At 37.0% G+C, this 18,120-nt stretch overlaps 4 protein-coding genes across 18 annotated transcripts in view; 1 reads left to right on the top strand and 3 right to left on the bottom strand.

The window, feature by feature from the left end:
- Window positions 1-1,556: 1,556 nt before the first annotated feature.
- On the bottom strand, window positions 1,557-2,206 carry LOC109855943 (histone H2A-like). Its single transcript, XM_020430683.1, has one exon. It carries the CDS (start codon window positions 2,155-2,157, stop codon window positions 1,777-1,779), a length of 381 nt encoding a protein of 126 aa, XP_020286272.1. The 5' UTR covers window positions 2,158-2,206; the 3' UTR covers window positions 1,557-1,776.
- Window positions 2,207-2,655: 449 nt separating this feature from the next.
- Window positions 2,656-3,853, bottom strand: LOC109855952 (peptidyl-prolyl cis-trans isomerase-like 1). Its single transcript, XM_020430693.1, has 5 exons — window positions 3,571-3,853; window positions 3,345-3,478; window positions 3,165-3,254; window positions 2,950-3,057; window positions 2,656-2,830 (listed from the first exon to the last, which is right to left on the bottom strand). Exons 1-5 carry the CDS (start codon window positions 3,639-3,641, stop codon window positions 2,715-2,717), a joined length of 519 nt encoding a protein of 172 aa, XP_020286282.1. The 5' UTR covers window positions 3,642-3,853; the 3' UTR covers window positions 2,656-2,714.
- Window positions 3,854-4,033: 180 nt separating this feature from the next.
- Window positions 4,034-8,689, top strand: LOC109855950 (endoplasmic reticulum mannosyl-oligosaccharide 1,2-alpha-mannosidase). Its single transcript, XM_020430691.1, has 11 exons — window positions 4,034-4,347; window positions 4,496-4,666; window positions 4,734-4,887; window positions 5,005-5,190; window positions 5,274-5,422; window positions 5,514-5,702; window positions 5,781-5,968; window positions 6,069-6,195; window positions 6,293-6,457; window positions 6,556-6,705; window positions 6,786-8,689. The coding sequence occupies exons 1-11, from the start codon at window positions 4,249-4,251 to the stop codon at window positions 7,002-7,004; spliced, it is 1,797 nt and encodes a 598-aa protein (XP_020286280.1). The 5' UTR covers window positions 4,034-4,248; the 3' UTR covers window positions 7,005-8,689.
- Window positions 8,478-18,120, bottom strand: part of LOC109855954 — a 13,224-nt gene continuing 3,581 nt past the window's right edge. For 2 of the 15 annotated variants that reach the window (XM_020430696.1, XM_020430697.1), the window contains one exon: window positions 8,478-9,774. In XM_020430696.1, coding sequence (XP_020286285.1) covers window positions 9,447-9,774 — 328 coding nt within the window. In that variant the 3' untranslated portion in view covers window positions 8,478-9,446. The other 13 variants (XM_020430705.1, XR_002250344.1, XM_020430700.1 and 10 more) reach the window with 13 other exon arrangements.

Here is an 18,120-nt window from a genome sequence, read left to right as displayed (position 1 = left end):
CGCGTTCGGAATTGATCGGACGCGTTCGAATCGTCTTCGGTTTTATTTTCTAATGGCGCTTTTCAAACAAGTGGATTTCCGGTGCGCGAGTAGTGCTTGTCGCGAGTGCCGGACAGTGTCGGAAATTCGTCGTCTCTTTGTCGAATATATCAAATTTGAGTGATCGCTTCGCATCGTAGGTTACGCGGTGTTTTCAACCTCGCGATCGAGCGCGAAAAGCGGTGGCTTTGTCCATCGGAGTCGTCTCTCGCAATTGCTCCGAATGTTGTTTCGCAATTGTCGCAATCTTGCTCTCTCGTGAATGTGCGCGAAATAAAAGCGAGATGTCAATAAATTAGCGAAATAAAACACAGTGTAGTGTGTGTGTGTGTGTGTGTATGTGGTGTATATTATACAAAAAAGTGTGGTGTATATATCATGAAGTGATGAGTGATCGGCGGTGTCTCCGAAGTTCATCAAGAGTGGATTAAACGCTAGATGTGATTCACGTAACGAGCGATTGCGAAAACGCGACGCTCCGAACGACTCCTCGTTGGACATCAGAAAGGGTGAAACGGTAATTGTTTTCTATCTTATCTGCCATTTTGTAAAGAGCGAAAGTCTTTCGGAGAAAAGTCGATAAGGTAATAAAATATTTTACCTACCATTGCAAACATCGTCTACTTATCGACACTGTCGGTAAATAACGCGCCGCAACTCCCATAGATGGCGTCACGCGAAAGAATGTTGCACGAAAAACATAAACTTGTTTATGTCTAGAGTCTGTAGAAAGAAGCAACACGTTTTGCGATCATGTCGAATAAATTTCGTGATTCTTTTATCATTATTATTAACCGTTCGCATGTCTGCACACAGAAAAATCACAAACAATCGTCACTTGTGTGTGTGTATCGAATAAATTAAATTATAATTAATAATTAAGTATATAATAAGTTTATACGTCCGTGTAAATATAATCAAGATTTTCGTAAACATTTTAATTTATTCAAAATATAATTTAAATCCTAATAAACCTGATACTTTTATCATGAATGCTAACTAAAAAGAAAAATTCGGTTTACTTATCTAATCTACGTGTGTTTCGAAGTTTTATATTTTTGAAAAAAGAAGTTCCCTATATAATCTTTTTAAAAATTTGTAACAAATATAATTGTAAGACTATTATTAGAAAATATTTTTTGATAAAGTTAACCATTGCTTTAAAAGAAGGAAGATAAATAAAAATTATTTTTTAGTAGTAGAACATTTTTCTGTGTGTAGTATAAGATAAACCACGTCTTATTCTGATATTTGATGCTTTCGCGGTTGAATATTTTATTAACATTCGAAGATGTTTTTCGGATTTGAACCGAAGCAGCCTGATACGGCGTCAGACTGCTCTTGAAACTCTGATGAAGCGAGCTGAAATATTCACGAAACGTCGGTATGAAAATGACACTAACGCGGTTCAAACCCGAAAAACATCTTCGAATGTTATTTAGGTCTTACGTTTATTGGTAATTGGAGTGATAGGAAAGAGAGAAAGAGTGTAATACAAGATACATAAACTTGAATATACAAACAAATAATTTTTACTCTACTTAAAACAAATAATTTTTGCTCTAAAACAAATAATAAAACAATTTTATTCTACTTTCGCACGATTGTGCACGAACATAAATAGTGTAAATAGTAAAACGTGCATATAGAAAAGCAAACGCGAACAAGATGTTCCTCGTACACGAACAGATTGTTGGCCCTGAAAAGGGCCGTTTGGTTAGTTGTTTGTGCTCGTAGTTAAGCTTTCTTCTCGCTCTTCTTCGGCAACAAAACCGTCTGAATATTTGGCAGCGCTCCACCCTGAGCAATGGTAACGCCGGACAGTAATTTGTTCAACTCCTCGTCGTTGCGAATAGCGAGTTGCAAGTGCCGTGGGATGATTCGGCTCTTTTTATTGTCGCGGGCAGCGTTTCCCGCCAATTCTGACACTTCCGCTGCGAGGTACTCCATTACCGCAGCCAAATAGACCGGAGCACCCGCGCCAACGCGCTCGGCGTAATTACCTTTTCGCAGAAGTCGGTGGATGCGGCCAACGGGAAACTGGAGTCCAGCACGATTGGATCGGGACTTCGCCTTGCCAGTCTTCGCTTTCGCGCCTTTTCCACGACCGGACGACATGATGCCAACGCGGTAAAAATTTGAGAGCTTCCACGGAGACGAGATCCGAACAACGGTTCAGCACGTTTTGATGCCTGTTGCTGTTGCGTTGGATATTTATAGCGTATTGTGGTACCTCCGAGCGACCAATGGCGTGTCCCGAACAGACACAATCGTTCTGGACTGGAACTGTGCGTAGCTTCCGATTGGTGTATCCCCACTATTGCTTTGTCGTATATAAGGACTGCGTAAGAGTCGGAAGGACCTTTGATGGTTGAACAGTCGGATCGAGTAGACGTGGCTCTCTGATATTGATGAATTTTATGAATATTTGAGATGCAGGTGACTCATGTCATTTTTTATTACAACAAGTAATATCAGAAGCAAATAATTAATACTAGACAATGTTAATATTAATTAATATTAGATACAATTGAAAGTTATATATAAGATAATAGACTCAGCTCTTACTGGAAGAAAAGGTTTATTTTATATTTTACATAAAAGCATTTATTTTAAACTATTTCTGTTATATAAAAAATTTTATATACATATATATATATATATGCGAAAAACATTCATGAGTTTTTCACAGAGCCTTTCACAATCTTAACATCATCTACTGGTCGATCATTTTTATCAGTTTCAACTAGTCCAATTCTCTTCACTATTGTCATGCCAGAGTAAACTCTACCTGTTAATTAGACACAAAATAGTTTTAAGTATTTATGTAATATACAGTTACACACACATGTATGCAGTTATAAAGAATTTGGGTATAATTCTAATTGCTACTTTGCTGTAATAACATACCAAATATAGTATGTTTTCCGTCAAGCCATTGAGTAGGAGCCAGTGTTATGAAAAATTGCGACCCGTTTGTATCTGGTCCAGAATTGGCCATTGATAATATTCCAGCACCTATAAAAATTAACAACAATACTTTTTATAGTGATTGTTTTGCATCATAAAGCAGACAATACATTTATAAACAGTTTATTAATACAAGACTGACTGAAAAGAGTCACCTGTATGTTTCAAATCGTCATGAATTTCATCGTCAAAAGTTTCTCCATATATCGACATTCCTCCTTTGCCAGTTCCAGTAGGATCTCCACCTAAACATGATAATTAAAATACAATACTGTGTGAAATTATCATACTCTGTCGTATTTTTCAAAAAACCATAAGTCTGTATCTACTTTTACCTTGAATCATAAAATCACGTATCACCCTGTGAAACTTTGTGCCATTGTAGTAACCACGTCTCGTGAGCTCAGCGAAGTTCCTACACGTGATAGGGGCATGCTTCCAGTACAATTCAAGGGTTATTTCACCCATTCTGAGAAAATATAAAATAAAGATCAGAGTCAGAGATGTGAGATCAGAAATTTATACAGAGAAAGAAAAAGAGCGTGCAAATTTTTTACTTACGTAGTTTCGAATGAAACGAACGGTGGTTGCCAATGTTTATCCGGAATACCGGATATATTGGCGAGGCACATTGAGGACTGAATTTTCGATTCTTTTTACTTTCACAATTAAAGAAAAATTTGTCGCGCACAATTACTGCGCTCTCTTCTGTGTGTTTTTTCTCTCATAAACACTTTCTGTATATGAAGGTGCGTATTTAGTTGTCTGTCAAGTAATGTGTTGACTGACACTGATACATAACGTTACAAAACATAAAGCACTCTTGAACACGACGTTGAGAAGAGCTACACGAATGCCATCTCTGTTCTTTACAATTGCACCGTACGTAACGTTTTTTCCGCACTCAAAATAAAACAACCTCACAACCGCTTATCGAGAAAGAAAGAGAGAAGAGTAGAAATAAAGTACAGAAGGTGTAGTAGTCGCGCATAAAGTTAGGAAGGAGCATGGAACAGATCCATTTGTTTCATGTGTTCGAGGTTACACGTCATAATAGCAATAACAAATAAACTGAATGAAAAATGTAAAGCCGCGTTGAACTTACAGTAGGACAGCTTGCATTATAAATGAGGACTTTCGCATGTCGGATTAATTCGTCGAAGCGTTGTACTTCAATCGTTCGGCCGACCGAACGAACTCCCGCACGTGCCGGAACGAGTTAACCTGTATACGAAAAATATGTTCTCGCCGAGGGACTCGGGCAAATCGGATTACATTAGCTTAAATATTCACGACAGCGCGTCGTTTGCACGAGGCACTTCGCGCAGTCTGTGGAGGGTAACGTATACTATATATTCAAAGTGATAATTCGTGACGATTGCGTTTCGCTATTTTTTTTTTTTTTTTGGTTACAATGGGTCATTTAAAAGTATCTTTCTTTGCCTACTCACCCGTTTTCTCACTCGCCTGCCCGTCTCTTTTTCAGCAATGGAACCAATTGTCCAGGTTTCAGAGAAACATGTTATACTTTGCAGTTATCACAGTTTTACTTTTAATATTTTATCTTCTAACTAGTGAAGCCAAAGCTAGTGTCTCTGATAACGAAATAGACTATAATAATATAGAAGTTGTACAGGAAACTGCTAAATATGAGAAGGTATGCAAGAAATAGATAGGGTCTGGAATCTTCATGCAAAATCATTGAATTCCCTTTTGTTCTGCAGGCAGTAGACGAAGTTGTTGTAGATAATGATGAGCAAGGTGCCGGACCTGGTGATGTGATTGAGGAGCCTGAGTTCCAACCAGAGATCAATCAGGTTGACGATGATCAAATTGGTGAACCACCTCAGCCAAAGCCAAACATTCTCAAATTTCACGGTAGATTAAAATTCACAAAAAATAAATTGCAACATGCAAATTACATCACATCAAAAGCAATAATGTTACAATAACACAAGTTACAGTTCAAGATTCTTATTAGGAAATATTTTTTAGGCCCACAAAATAATAGACAAAAAGCTGTTGTAGCGGCATTTCAACATTCTTGGAATGGATATAAAAAATATGCTTGGGGTCACGACAATGTCAAACCAATATCAAGGAGATATCACGAATGGTTTGGCTTAGGTCTTACTATAGTCGATTCATTGGATACGATGTATATAATGGGGTTAAATGAAGGTGTGTACGTAGCGTAGTGTGACTTGATCTCTAAAAAAAAAAAAACATTTGACTTGGTGATCACACTTTCTGTTATATTTCAGAATTTGCGAAGGCGAGGAAGTGGGTGGAAGATAGTTTAGTATTTACAATGAATAGAGATGTTAATTTATTTGAAGTTACAATTAGAGTGTTAGGTGGTTTACTAGCTGCATATCATCTGTCTGGTGATACACTTTTTTTAAATAAGGCTGTAAGTAGCGAGCTAGCAATGATCTTAATCAATTATTATGCGTAAGAATCGTTAAGTAAGTATTAATCTGTCGACCTCGCGCGTTTTTAAGATGGATTTAGGTGATCGCATGATGCCAGCATTTTCCACCAGGTCGGGTGTTCCATATTCCGATGTAAATCTCGGCACCAGAAGTGCGCACAGTCCCAAATGGGGTCCTGACAGTAGTACGAGCGAAGTCACTTCGATTCAGTTAGAGTTTCGCGATCTTAGTCGTAGCACAGGACAATCCAAGTTTGAGGTAATCTTGAATGAAGATTTTCGCGCGACTATTCGAAGCAAGTTAGTGACGAGTGTTATCAATCTGTTGCTGTTCTAGGCTGCAGTCGCAAAGGTTTCCGAGCATGTACATAAGTTAGACAAATACGACGGCTTAGTTCCAATATTTATTAACGCCAACACCGGACAGTTTCGCGAATTTGCAACAATTACGTTAGGCGCTCGCGGCGACAGCTATTACGAGTACTTGTTGAAACAGTGGTTGCAAACCGGAAAAACTATCGACTAGTGAGTATATCTCGCTGAGACAATCGCACAGCTGACTCGCTAAAGAAACCGTGACCTCTCGTCTCGGAAAAAATCTCAAATTCTGTCGTTAATGTTTTAGTTTGCGAGACGATTATTTGTTAGGCATCGCCGGGACGAAGAAACATCTCGTTAAGTACACAGCTGTCAATAAATATTTATTTATCGCCGAGTTGGTCGGTGCTAACAAAGAAATAAGACCGAAAATGGTAAATATATGTAATTTCGATAGGGTAACAAATCTGAGATGAAAAAAGTGTATCATGCACACACATTTGCGAGAGTGTGTAAATTTTATATTTGTAGGACCATCTCACTTGCTACTTAGGAGGTACTTTAGCCTTAGGCGCTCATCACGGACTGCCGTCAGATCATAACTTACTCGCGCAAGAAATAGTTAAGACTTGTTATCAGACTTACGCGATTCAACCGACGTTCCTCGCACCTGAGATTACTTATTTTAATATACAAGTAAGTGTTGTTCAACAAATTAGCACATCCGTGGTCGGAGTTAGAATAAAGAAACAAAATAAACCAGATTTAAAAAAAGCGACCGTTTCCTTGTGCAGAAGGTAGAAGGTGAGAATCAAATGGATATGTACGTAAAAACGAACGATGCGCATAATTTACTGAGACCGGAATTCATCGAGAGTCTATTTTACATGTGGTACTTCACGGGAAACAAGACTTATCAAGACTGGGGATGGCACATATTTCAGGTGAGTCGGACGTTTCAGTTACATTGCGCTCCTCTTGCATTTTATCACGTCTGTAACGAACGAAACGCACACGTCAACAGGGTTTCGAGAATTATACCAAAGTCGATGACGGCTACACGAGTATCGGTAACGTTCGCAACACGCAGCACGTACGCCAGCAAGACATGACGGAGAGTTTCTGGTACGCCGAGACGTTGAAATACTTGTACTTGTTGTTCGATGATACTAGACAATTGATAGATCTGGATAGGTGGGTTTTCAATTCGGAAGGTCATCCGTTACCTATTTACGAGTCGTAAAATCTGTAACGCAAGTAGAGAAGCAATACTATGCGCACGCGTAAGTTCTTTGTGACATTTGTATTCCATGAAATTTATTTTTTTAAAAAACGCCACTAGCTAATAGCGATTAGCAAATTACTAACGATAGTGTTTTTACACGAGAACAATTTTCTTACACTTCTCGAACTCTCACGAGACGTTTCTTCGTTTGGTTCTGGAAAAAAAATTCTTTTTTAAAAAAAAAGACAAAAACAAACAAAACCCAAGACCGAAGACTCAGAGTGCGTTCGCTTTGGGCGCTTACGCGTTTTAAGCGTCAGTTTGTCTTTATTGCTTTTTAAATGTAGAACAAAGATAGACCGACGCGCATGAGCGTCCACAAAGCAAACGCATCTTTATTTGTGTAGAGCAAAAAATTAAAAAAACAAAAAAAACACACAAGTTCTACCTAGAAGAAATTTAACGCTGTATACTACGATAAAGATACGTAATATATACAAGTTATATAAATAATTTGAGAAAATGAACGAAGATGATGAACAACAGTTCTTGGAGCATTTTTCCACCACTTAACAAAATTAAACGCGACACGTTGTTCACTTCGAAAGTACGACTCATTGCACTGATACATACAAGTATCGGAACTACATTTTTTCTTTCTATTTCATCGTCGATAAAATACTAGTTTCGTTAAATAAGCAAATACAATGCGACATTAGTTACGTCCAAACGCCTATAAATCCAACGACTCGATATAATAGACGCTATTAGAAAAAAATAGATTTTTACGGCAATATTTCAAAAAAAAAAAAAATACGTAGATTGTTTGACTTATTGATTATCCAGAAGATTTAGTCAAATTCGTAGCACACGTATCGTTGTACTTACTCATGTTTTGCGAATCTTCAAAGTTTATTTGCAAGCAGGTATATCAGTCTTCAAAACTGTACGTATTAATCTTCCCATCTCAGCGACGTCCTTTTTGCATTGAATTTATACGTTGACACACACACACACACGTATATATATATATATATATATTACAAAATAATCTAGTCTTCATCTACGAATAAATTACATTGTGTAATTGCAATTCGTCTCCGATTTTATTACAAATATTTATATGATATTTATAGGAGCATAAATATTTGTATAAATGTTTCTAGTAAAAAAACAAAAACAAAAAAAGTTACTGAGAAAAGAACATCTATGTGACTGTTGCATGCTGTTGACGAAGCGTGATGGTGATTAAATCACAATTCTGACGCTTGCGCGTTATTATTTTGAAACGTAACAAAGTTATGTATTTTTAATTCTCAATTATCGGGAGATTGCAATAACACGCAAAATGTTGAACGTAAGGAACAAAAGGTAGATGAAATAAAAAAAGTCCCACACAAATGTTGTAAAACGGAAATCTGATTTAATCATCAGCTGCACTGTAGAAACACGCTCTATATTTCTAGTTACTGGCTCATTAAAGAAACAACATTTGTTCTTAGATTTATTCTTCGTTTTTTTTTTGTCTCAATAAACGCATCCTTACATCGATATATGGAGAGTGTGTGGATATTTATTTGCGATATATTTTGTCTTCGGAAAACTTTCGTAAGTGTTTTCCAGAAACACGCATCTGTGAGTTAGCAAATTTACAGAATTATACGATACTATTATACGTCCATAAATGTTCGGAGAAACAACTGTCGCGATTAACACTATCAAATATTACTGAGATTAACGTTATCGTCAAATTGCGAAAAGAAGACGTGTAGTTGGCAACGAACGGTTTACTCTATAATCCGAGAGAGGAAGTACTTGCACAGATAATTGACGATATTTTTTGTCGATATGTATTTTTTTTCTTTTTTTTTGTTTTTGGCAGTGCCTCTTTGCAAAAACTTATACGATATATTCGCAAAAATTACGTTATATAAAAATATACATTTCAATTGTTTCTTTGTCTTCTCAGATCCACACAGTTTTTTTCGTGAGAACAGTCTATTATATTTCGTGCGACGCAAACATCGAAGACTTGTAATCAATAAATATTACAAAACATTTCAACGCGCACTCCTCTTGTTCGTACACCTTGTATGCAAAATTTTTCACATACGTCGCCGCAAATTGTTTTTCTTCCCGCGGTATAAATCTTCTCTCTGTATATCACAAAGTACCCGAAACAACGAGCGGTACTCATTGCATTGTCAAATCCTAAATTTCGCGCCGAGAGAAAAACGAGAACGGAGATTATTGCGGAAACTATCCTTTCCCCTCCCCCCCGTATGGCACAGAAGTTGAACGTGGATATTTGTCAAATATTTTTGTAATCAATACGCAACAAATATTCGGGGAATGTTCTTGAAAAATAATTTGTATAATGCGCTCTACGGGGAGTTACAAGATAACACTGGTCTTTCTCTCCGGGCGGGTATTTAACTAGGAATTCTTGTCAACATGATCTCAGATTATCGTGCACTCGCAGCACTGCTGAGCAAGGTATATGCAGTCGATCAAACATTTGTCCGGCTCGTCGGGCGATTTTTTCGCGTTTATGTCGATGCCGTTCTTCTCGAGCGCGGGCTTCGGTTCCGGTGTGGGTAGCGTCTTCTGCATGATCGGCACCGCCTCCTCGATCGCCTCGGTGTCGGCAGTATTTACGATGGGTTTCGACGATTTTATGGGGGTCGTGATGTCCTTGCTCAACCTCACTTTATCCACCACGTCGAAATCTGTCGTGACTATCGACGCCTGGGGCGGGGGCGACGATTCGCTCGACGACATCATCACGCTGAAACAAACAGACAAATGTTCTCTAATTCGCACAAATTCGCTTTTCGCCGAGAGCTGAAAACAGCAATCTTGAGAAAATCGAACCCACACATTGGCTCTTGTGGCATCGGAACGAGCGAGAAGTGACACAGCGTACGATTTTCGCGACTTGCAACTTTGTTTCGTAGTTTTTCCATGAAAAGTTGACGATGTTCGGATCGAGATATGCAGAGAAATCTGTTGCGGTGAAAATACAGTGTGAGAATCATGGAGAATGAAAAGTGACAGCTCAGCTGTCTCCTAACCGCGAGTAACAGCTCGAGAAAGACCGCTTTCTTTCTCTCTCTCTCTTTCTCTACTTCGGGAATGATTTTACACACTCACTTGACATATCGGACGAATAACCGAGTTCGTTGCGTATTTTACAGGCTTTGAAGTATTTCTCAATACTTTAAATGAAAAAAAAAAAAAAAAAAAAAAAAAACAATAGAAAAAGCAAGTATCATAATTTATTATATTTTTGTGCGTATACATCGGGATAAGGTTCACAACACTCGAAATTCACTGCTTTCGTTTTCGTAACAAACGAATATTTCATTATATGAAGGAAAAAAAAAAAAAAAAAAAAAAAAAAAAAAAAAAAAAAAAAAACATTACAAGCCAAAAGTTAAAATTTTATCGGTTTCGATCTCCATAAACCAGTCTTTATTGTGTCACTTCTCGCTTTCGATGTCATCGAAATACAATATGGCTGCTGAGGAGGTAGCCGACATTTAAGAGAGTTAAGAAAGTTACTTGTCGACGTTGAAACTTTCAATTTTCGATTATTAAGAATGTTAACATGCACACGGAAAATTTATTAACATATTAAATTTCTTGCGTAGAGATTCGCCGGATCGAACGTAAAATTCTTCAGAATTTCGAGACACTCTTGCAAAAATTCTCTAACCTACCACCTGGTCCTTTTGCAAGGGTGAGTTCGAGCTCGCTCTTCCGCGGTTAGAGTGGAGTAAAACGACGCCTGCTCCAACATGACCGTGTGACAGACCTAATTCTCGTTATGCGAGATGCGTTTGTAATTTTATCGGAGCACTTAAGTAAGACGAATGTCTTTTGAAACACTGTATATATAAATGTCCCACAGACGGTCTTAAAACAGTCTCTCTCATCTGATATTAAATGCGTCTACGCGCTCTCTTCTTAAATATTGCCGCCGAGTAGCTGTACGACGATATGCCGTTCTTGGAGGAAAAAAACGTTTGCGGGATGTTAAGTACGTTTTATGATTTCTGAATATACACATTCGTTGATATCGCGCGTTTGTGTAAATATCTTCTCGACGTTTTTCCGTCATAAAATGACTTTATTATTGCGATTGTTTACGAGCGCGATGTGCGTAACCTGCGTCGCATATGCGGTACATCATAATCGCGTCGATTACGTTCCCATTTGATTCGAGCCTCCGCAGCACGTGGTCGGACAACTATTAACGATTGAATACCATCGGCATTCTGTGCGCTAATAGGGGCTAATGAACGTAAACTGGATCTACATTGCATATACAACCATCGTCTAGTGAAATCCGATAAACAACAGATCGTATAATTCTATCGATGGATAGGACTTTTGAAAAATCTTCTCGCAACTTCTTTCTCCTCGCAAAGAGATTGTTTGTTGTTTTAAAAATATTTGATTGTTACGCGAATAACTTTTCTTCACGTCGATCTGTATACAATTATATTTGTATTATTATTATTATTTATATTTTATTTATATTATTATTATTATTATTTATATTTTCAAGAATCAAAAGTCAGAAGAAAAAAATAGTAAGGCAAACGAGTTTCTTTTATAAAACGTAGAAAATCCCATTACAAAGGAACAAGAAACGACAGGCGTACTGGGTTATCCTTTTTTTATTTTCTTTCTGTTGAAGAAGTTTTATCTTCTCTCTTTCTAAAGAAGAAAAAGAAGTGCGAGAAAAATTCCTTCCCTTAAAATAAACCGAAGTTAAGGTATTAGAAGGTTCCTTAAATCATCCGTGCCAATTGTGTTTGTCTAGACTTAGGTCAAAACTTGGAGCGGAACTGCAGATGTTTTTTTTCGAAAGCAGCTAAAATTTTTGTATACCTACTTGCTTAAAAGAAACTATTTCGTAAGCCCGGTAAAGTTACGTTTGCTTCGTCGACCATAAAATTGCAAAAGAATTCACGACGACAAATCTTGTCTTTGTCGGAGAAATTTTTGCGATTTCTTCGTACAAACGAAACGAATAATGTTTCACAAAGCAATAAAAAAAAATTTATATTGACAAACTGATAATTGATTTGATAGAGTTTAGTTTTTTGGAAAGCCTTGGAGCAAAATCTCGCGATCTTTTTTTCACGTGTCTTTAAATGGAATAAAAAAAAAAAGATAAATTATCGCGATAAGAGTATTTACATGCACGCGATGTACATTACAATATACTAAGGATGTGTTTGTGATGCAGATCTTTCTATGCTTTTTTTGTCTTGAATACCTGAATTGTCTAATCTAAAGAAACGAGGTCCGATAGTATCGGTACTCAGTTGCACAGAGATAACGCACCACACAAATTCCGATTATGCTTTCTACCGAATCGATTATTTGTTCTAAGTACAAATTCAATAAGTAAGTAACAGACGCCTCTTTTTTTACAATTTTTAATTAATTTTTTAGACTGAAGACTAGATGGAAAAAATGATCAAAACGTTGTTTAAATTTTCCATTTTATAAATTCTTATTAGATTTTATTTTCAAACAATATTACCGCATTGTTTAAATTTCTCAATATAAGGAATTTTTGTCGAAAACGTAAAACTTTGCTTTTAGGAAAAAATCGAGAGCAAAAAAAAAAAAAAAAACAGTGATAATTAAACGGTAGCGAACGACGCGCGCGCATATCATTACAGCTGCGGCGATGACAAAAATGTAAATTAAATTAGTAGTTATAATTAAATTAAAGTTGATATATTGAAACTAACTTTTGTCGGTAAACCGAAGATGAACACGCTATTTATAGAATGTCCTTCTACAGAGTGTAAATATATACGTATATTTATTATATATATGATATGTCACATTCGCTGAATCTTGATATATTACACTATGCGTGCTCAACAACGAAATGCAAATAGCTCACGATAATTAGAAGCCCGCAACACATTGTTGCGTAAGCGTACATATGTATCGTATTTTCTATTATTTTCAACAATGAGCTCCAAGTTTGCCAGATTAATCGATTTCATCTCTAACTGCACCGATATTTAGTTTTTTTTTTTTTTTATTTTGTACGTTATTTAATGTAAATTTACTTTTTTGATCGGCAAAAAAATAGCAGGTAACGATAACGGCATAATTTCGTACAGTTCCTCAAGAATTCCTACAAGCATCTGAGATTGCGGGAATCGTTTTCTTTGTGTGTAAATATTCTGAATAATTAGAAACACGAATCACTAGAGTTCACACATCGAAAATCCGAGCGCGATTAGATTGCACGTAACCGAAAACTTTGAGTCGGACTCGCTGGAAAGAAAAAAACGTATACCGGTAATGCAACGAAAGCGCGCTGCAACCGCGTCAACGGTCGTCGTGAAACTGTCCGGCCTGAACCCTGAGAACGGTATCCCACTCTAGATGAGCTTTACACGTGTATACCATAGTGCCGTGTACACGGGGGAGTACACGGACAGAGACACGACACGGACGTAAAGTCCGTGACGTTAGAAAATTTATCATCATTTCTTCGGGAAGTTGAAAAAAGAGTTGATTAAATTAACTTTTAGAGAAATTAGTTAAACTTATTTTGACGCATTTTCAAAAAGTTTATTATCGCATAAAAATAATTGCTTGTAAAATTAATTAATTGAACTGTAATCTTGATTAACGATAAAAAATTGTGATTAAAACAAAAAAAATGGAATGATGACGCGACAAGAATTAAAAAAGAAAATAGAAATTTTATAAAATAAATAGTTAAACCAGAATAGTTAAACGCGTTGTAATTATAAATATCAGTTTATTAATTTATCAGTTTATTAATTCATCAGTTTATTAATTTTATTTCTCAGTTTATAAATATTATATCAACATATGTATACATATGTTGTATTATTATGCAGTTTCATACATGTTTGAGACATAAAACAAACTATATGGATAATAATAATAATAATTTTATATTATCGCTATAATATGTTGAGATGATATTTATAAATTACAGCGCGTTTACCTATTCTGGTTTAACTATTTATTTTATAAAATTTCTATTTTCTTTTCTAATTCTTGTTGCGTCATCATTTCAAATTCTTTTTGTTTTAATCATAATTTTTTATCGTTAATCAAGATTACAGTTCTACACTTATTAATTTTACAAGCAATTATTTTTATGCGATAATAAACTTAATAATAAAGAAAATAGAAATTTTATAAAATAAACCAGAATAGTTAAACGCGCTGTAATTATAAATATCATCTCAACATATTATAGCGATAATATAAAATTATTATTATTATTATTATTATTATAATAGACGTCCGTGTCTCTGTCCGTGTACTGTGTTGTATTTATAGAATTATATAAGTATTTATTTCGCTTATACATGTTTATATATTTTATGTGTATGTATACACATAACGAAGACATGTTTCTCGAGAGAAATTTTGTAAATCCATTAAGAGATAGAAAAACTTAATTTCTTATATGCAAATTTATTAAATGAAACGAAAGATTCTCTTCTATACATTTTATGTATATATACATGTACACAGCGCGTCACTGAATCGCGGAATAGGTGCGGGGATCGGAGAGCAAGCGGGCTGTACGATTCGTACGGCGCTTGTTGGCGAGCAACCGCTCCGCTTGCCCTCCGATCCCGCGCCTATTCCGCGATTCAATGACGCGCTGTGTACATGTATATATACATAAAATGTATAGAAGAGAATTTTTCGTTTCATTTAATAAATTTGCATATAAGAAATTAAGTTTTTCTATCTCTGAATGGATTTACAAAATTTCTCTCGAGAAACACATCTTCGTTTACGCAGTGATAACATATTGTGTACGAATTTATATTTCGATATCTATGTATAAACACACGAAAAAGCAGTCGATGAAGAGAAGAAATAGAGACGTACAAAAGAAGTTTCGAAGTCGATGAATCCGATCGCTAGATCGGATTCCCGATTCCTCTCACGGCGTGTTTACAATTGCTAGTCTTTGTATCGTATTGATCGAGGCACGAAATTCAAAGAAAATTGTTATTCTATTGATGTTGAAAACTACTTTAAATCTAAATATGACGCGACGTTAAAAGCTATTTAAATCGCTTGTTACGATATATTTGTAAATCAATAAAAATAACATTCTGTTCTCGCGACAATTCATTGCGAACGTGTTAGAAAAAGTATTTTAACTTTTAATTGTAGACCGCGCAATTATGCGAATTATAGTAAGAGATCGAATATCTAAAATTTTTAAATCAAAACTAGAAGAAATTCTTGGAGTCAAGTGTTCAAACATAAAATATCGAAATCTCCTTAGACTGAAAAGAGTGAAAAAAAAAAAAAAAAAAAAATTTAAACCGCCTTCGTAAATAACCGAGACAATAAACTGCACACATGTGTGTGTGTAATAAATGAAATAATAAATCACAGTGTGCGGCAATAAATTTTTACAGTACACCACAAAAACAATTTTTAATCAAGTTTCACGCAGAGCACGTTGATAAATTTTTACAGTGTACCGCGAAAAAAAATACGTATTTCAAATCCCGTACCGGGTTCGTCGCCGGTGTGTATGCGTGCGTGCGTGTATAAGATCGTAAGCTTCGATCGAACGAAAGAATTCGTCGCCGGGATGACGCTCACCTAAGCGTGCACGTGATGGGATTACAGGACGAAGCGAAGGGAAGAAGAAACTTAACCTACAACGTCCTTTTCCCTTCTCCCGAGAACTTTTACTTACTCATAGTGTCCATGCTGCGGCAACGGATTTTTAAAACGCATCTCGCGTGCTGCCGATGTTGTCAATGCCGGCGACAATGCAAACGCTGCAATAATAACGCAAGTGTCCCGTCGACGAAGTTGCCGTCGTTGGTACGGTCGCGATCGTCGCGATCGATCACGGATACGATCGAAACTGACGGCATCTCGAAGGATCCTACTCGACGCGCGGCGCGCGTATTGTTTGTGCACGAGTATGCGCACGCATTCCACACACACATACACACACACGCGTGTGTGATGTGCGCAGGGCAAGAAGGGCCAGAGAGAGGAATCTCTCTTCGTCGCGCGTGAATTGAAACTCGTCGAAACCGGTACGACGACGATCTCTGGTGGTTGTGTGAACCAGCGCGCGGTTTCCGATACACACGCGAGAACGATCAAACCTGACAATAGAAACGCGACTAATGACGTTAGGAGAAAATTGCAAATTTACTTCTGCAGAATCAAATTCCACGGATAACGATTTTTTTTTTTTTTTTTAATTTTAAGTTACGAGCGATATTCGAGAGTTCGGCCTCGACGAAAATTCTGAGAGTAAAAAAACGCATCGGGTAAGGCGGGAAAACGGAAATCGTCGGAAAAAATCGGACGAGAGAGAGAGAGAGAGGAGAAGTATCGGACTTACGCAAAGAGGTTAGCTTCTTGTACGTTCTTCTCTTCGGAGTGAGACATCCACTTGTGAATGTGATGTTTCTTGCTTTTACCGTCTTTTTTCGACTTGCCGTGACCGCGCGACTTGCGGTGCCTCGAAAACATGGTTGCCTCTCAATTATCACAAACAACCTGTCCGCTACGCATCGTGATCGTACGCATATCCGCGTTTTTATCCGCGCTAATGAACGCGTTTTTTTTTTTTTTCGTCGTAACTCCGTGTCCCACACAGCACACAGACGCGGATTCAACTCCGTCGCGCGAGTAATCGTCCGCGCGTGCGAAGTGAGCAGAAAAAAAAACGTCGCGCGATAAACCGATGCGTTTTAAATCGCAACACTGACTAAACCAAGAAGAGATTCAGCTTTTATGTGTCATGATCGAGTAACTGTACATACAAGTCTCCGCGTATGGATGTGCGTAGTGGCGTAATGCCGCTCCTGAATACGCTCGAGATGAGGAGATACGAGCGAGAATTCTCAACGTCTCGATGTATTTCGATTTCCACAACGTTGCGCGCGAGAAAGAGAAACCATAAATAGTACAAGTAAATAAAAACAAAAATATATACATGTATAATGTTTTTGTCAATCTTTAATTAATATACTTTTTTTTTATTTACTTTCGATATCGACTGTGCGTATTGAGAGAAACAATTCAATCACGCGCAGCTGTTGTGCGAACAGACGTGAAAATAAAAGCGATGACGACACTGAGACTCGTAATTATGAGCTGCACGTATCTCCTAATTGTCTGTGCGTTTGTACGGCGGCGCTCGAGTGACATCTCGATCTTAATTTTCCCGTGTTGCGAAGAATTTTAACAATTCTTCGCGTTTGGTCGAGAAAAAAAGTTGTTTTTTTTTTTTAAGCAATTTTATTGGCTACTTCTTTCTCTCTGACATTTAACTCGGTATTTCTCTCGCGTATTTCGTAAATTTTTAGATTTCGGTCCCGAGAAGATGGAATCGCGAACGAATTTTGTCAGGCGTAACAACATAGACAATCGATGTCAACAATGCAAATATTTTAACATACGTTACAACAAATCCGAAGTGTAAAAAATCTTTTCTCAACAATGAAGAGATGATGACGCGAGATTTGATGACGAAACTCTTCTTTTCTCAACAATTCGAGCACGTTATCTAGAATTTTTGCAAAATTCTCGGTGTACAAAAAATGTATACTGTCTTTTTTTCAAGTCAGTCTTATCGTCGCTTTCTTCAGCGCGGCGAGAATATGTTTGCATAACAATTGTCACGATCCGAAGGCGGACGACTTGGTCGTCGCGCTAGATAAAATTAATTTCGCGCAACGCTCTGCTCTCGTTAATGAGCTCCAACAAACATCTGTATTTTTTTTTTTTTTTGTTCTTTTCTACACACACGCGTGTGAGATTTATCGCGTTAAACACACACTTAAAGCCGCGACTTGGCAGATCGAACGTTGCGCGATCGCAAGTTCGCGCGCAAAACAACACTTACTTCTTTCGTTTCTTGTTTCGTTTTTTGAAAAGAATTCCGAAGAACAAATTTTTCTTCTTCTTCTCGAGTTTTCGAGCGAAGAGTTTCTTGCTGTCCGTTGTTTTTGTGAACTTTCTCTTTCTCCAGGAATCGAACGATTTGCCGTATTTGTCCGAGAACATACTTGCGTGTATTTTTTTTTTTTTTTTTTTTTTTTTTTTTTTT

This window comes from Pseudomyrmex gracilis, unplaced genomic scaffold, assembly GCF_002006095.1.
Source record: "Pseudomyrmex gracilis isolate BER0280 unplaced genomic scaffold, ASM200609v1 scaffold_102, whole genome shotgun sequence".
Taxonomy (NCBI): domain Eukaryota; kingdom Metazoa; phylum Arthropoda; class Insecta; order Hymenoptera; family Formicidae; genus Pseudomyrmex; species Pseudomyrmex gracilis.
Note: the sequence above shows the minus strand (reverse complement) of the source record. Positions and strands in the feature narration are given on the sequence as shown.

Bases quoted from the DNA above. Each gene is read 5' to 3' on its own strand.
- LOC109855943 (XM_020430683.1), bottom strand. From the start codon at position 2,157: ATGTCGTCCGGTCGTGGAAAAGGCGCGAAAGCGAAGACTGGCAAGGCG.
- LOC109855952 (XM_020430693.1), bottom strand. From the start codon at position 3,641: ATGTGCCTCGCCAATATATCCGGTATTCCGGATAAACATTGGCAACCA. The intron at 3,479-3,570 runs GTAAGTAAAAAA...ATATTTTCTCAG, and splicing joins TTCGTTTCATTCGAAACTAC to AATGGGTGAAATAACCCTTG. The intron at 3,255-3,344 runs GTAAAAGTAGAT...TATCATGTTTAG, and splicing joins ACGTGATTTTATGATTCAAG to GTGGAGATCCTACTGGAACT.
- LOC109855950 (XM_020430691.1), top strand. From the start codon at position 4,249: ATGTTCTCGCCGAGGGACTCGGGCAAATCGGATTACATTAGCTTAAAT. The intron at 4,888-5,004 runs GTAGATTAAAAT...AATATTTTTTAG, and splicing joins AAACATTCTCAAATTTCACG to GCCCACAAAATAATAGACAA. The intron at 6,706-6,785 runs GTGAGTCGGACG...ACACGTCAACAG, and splicing joins GGGGATGGCACATATTTCAG to GGTTTCGAGAATTATACCAA.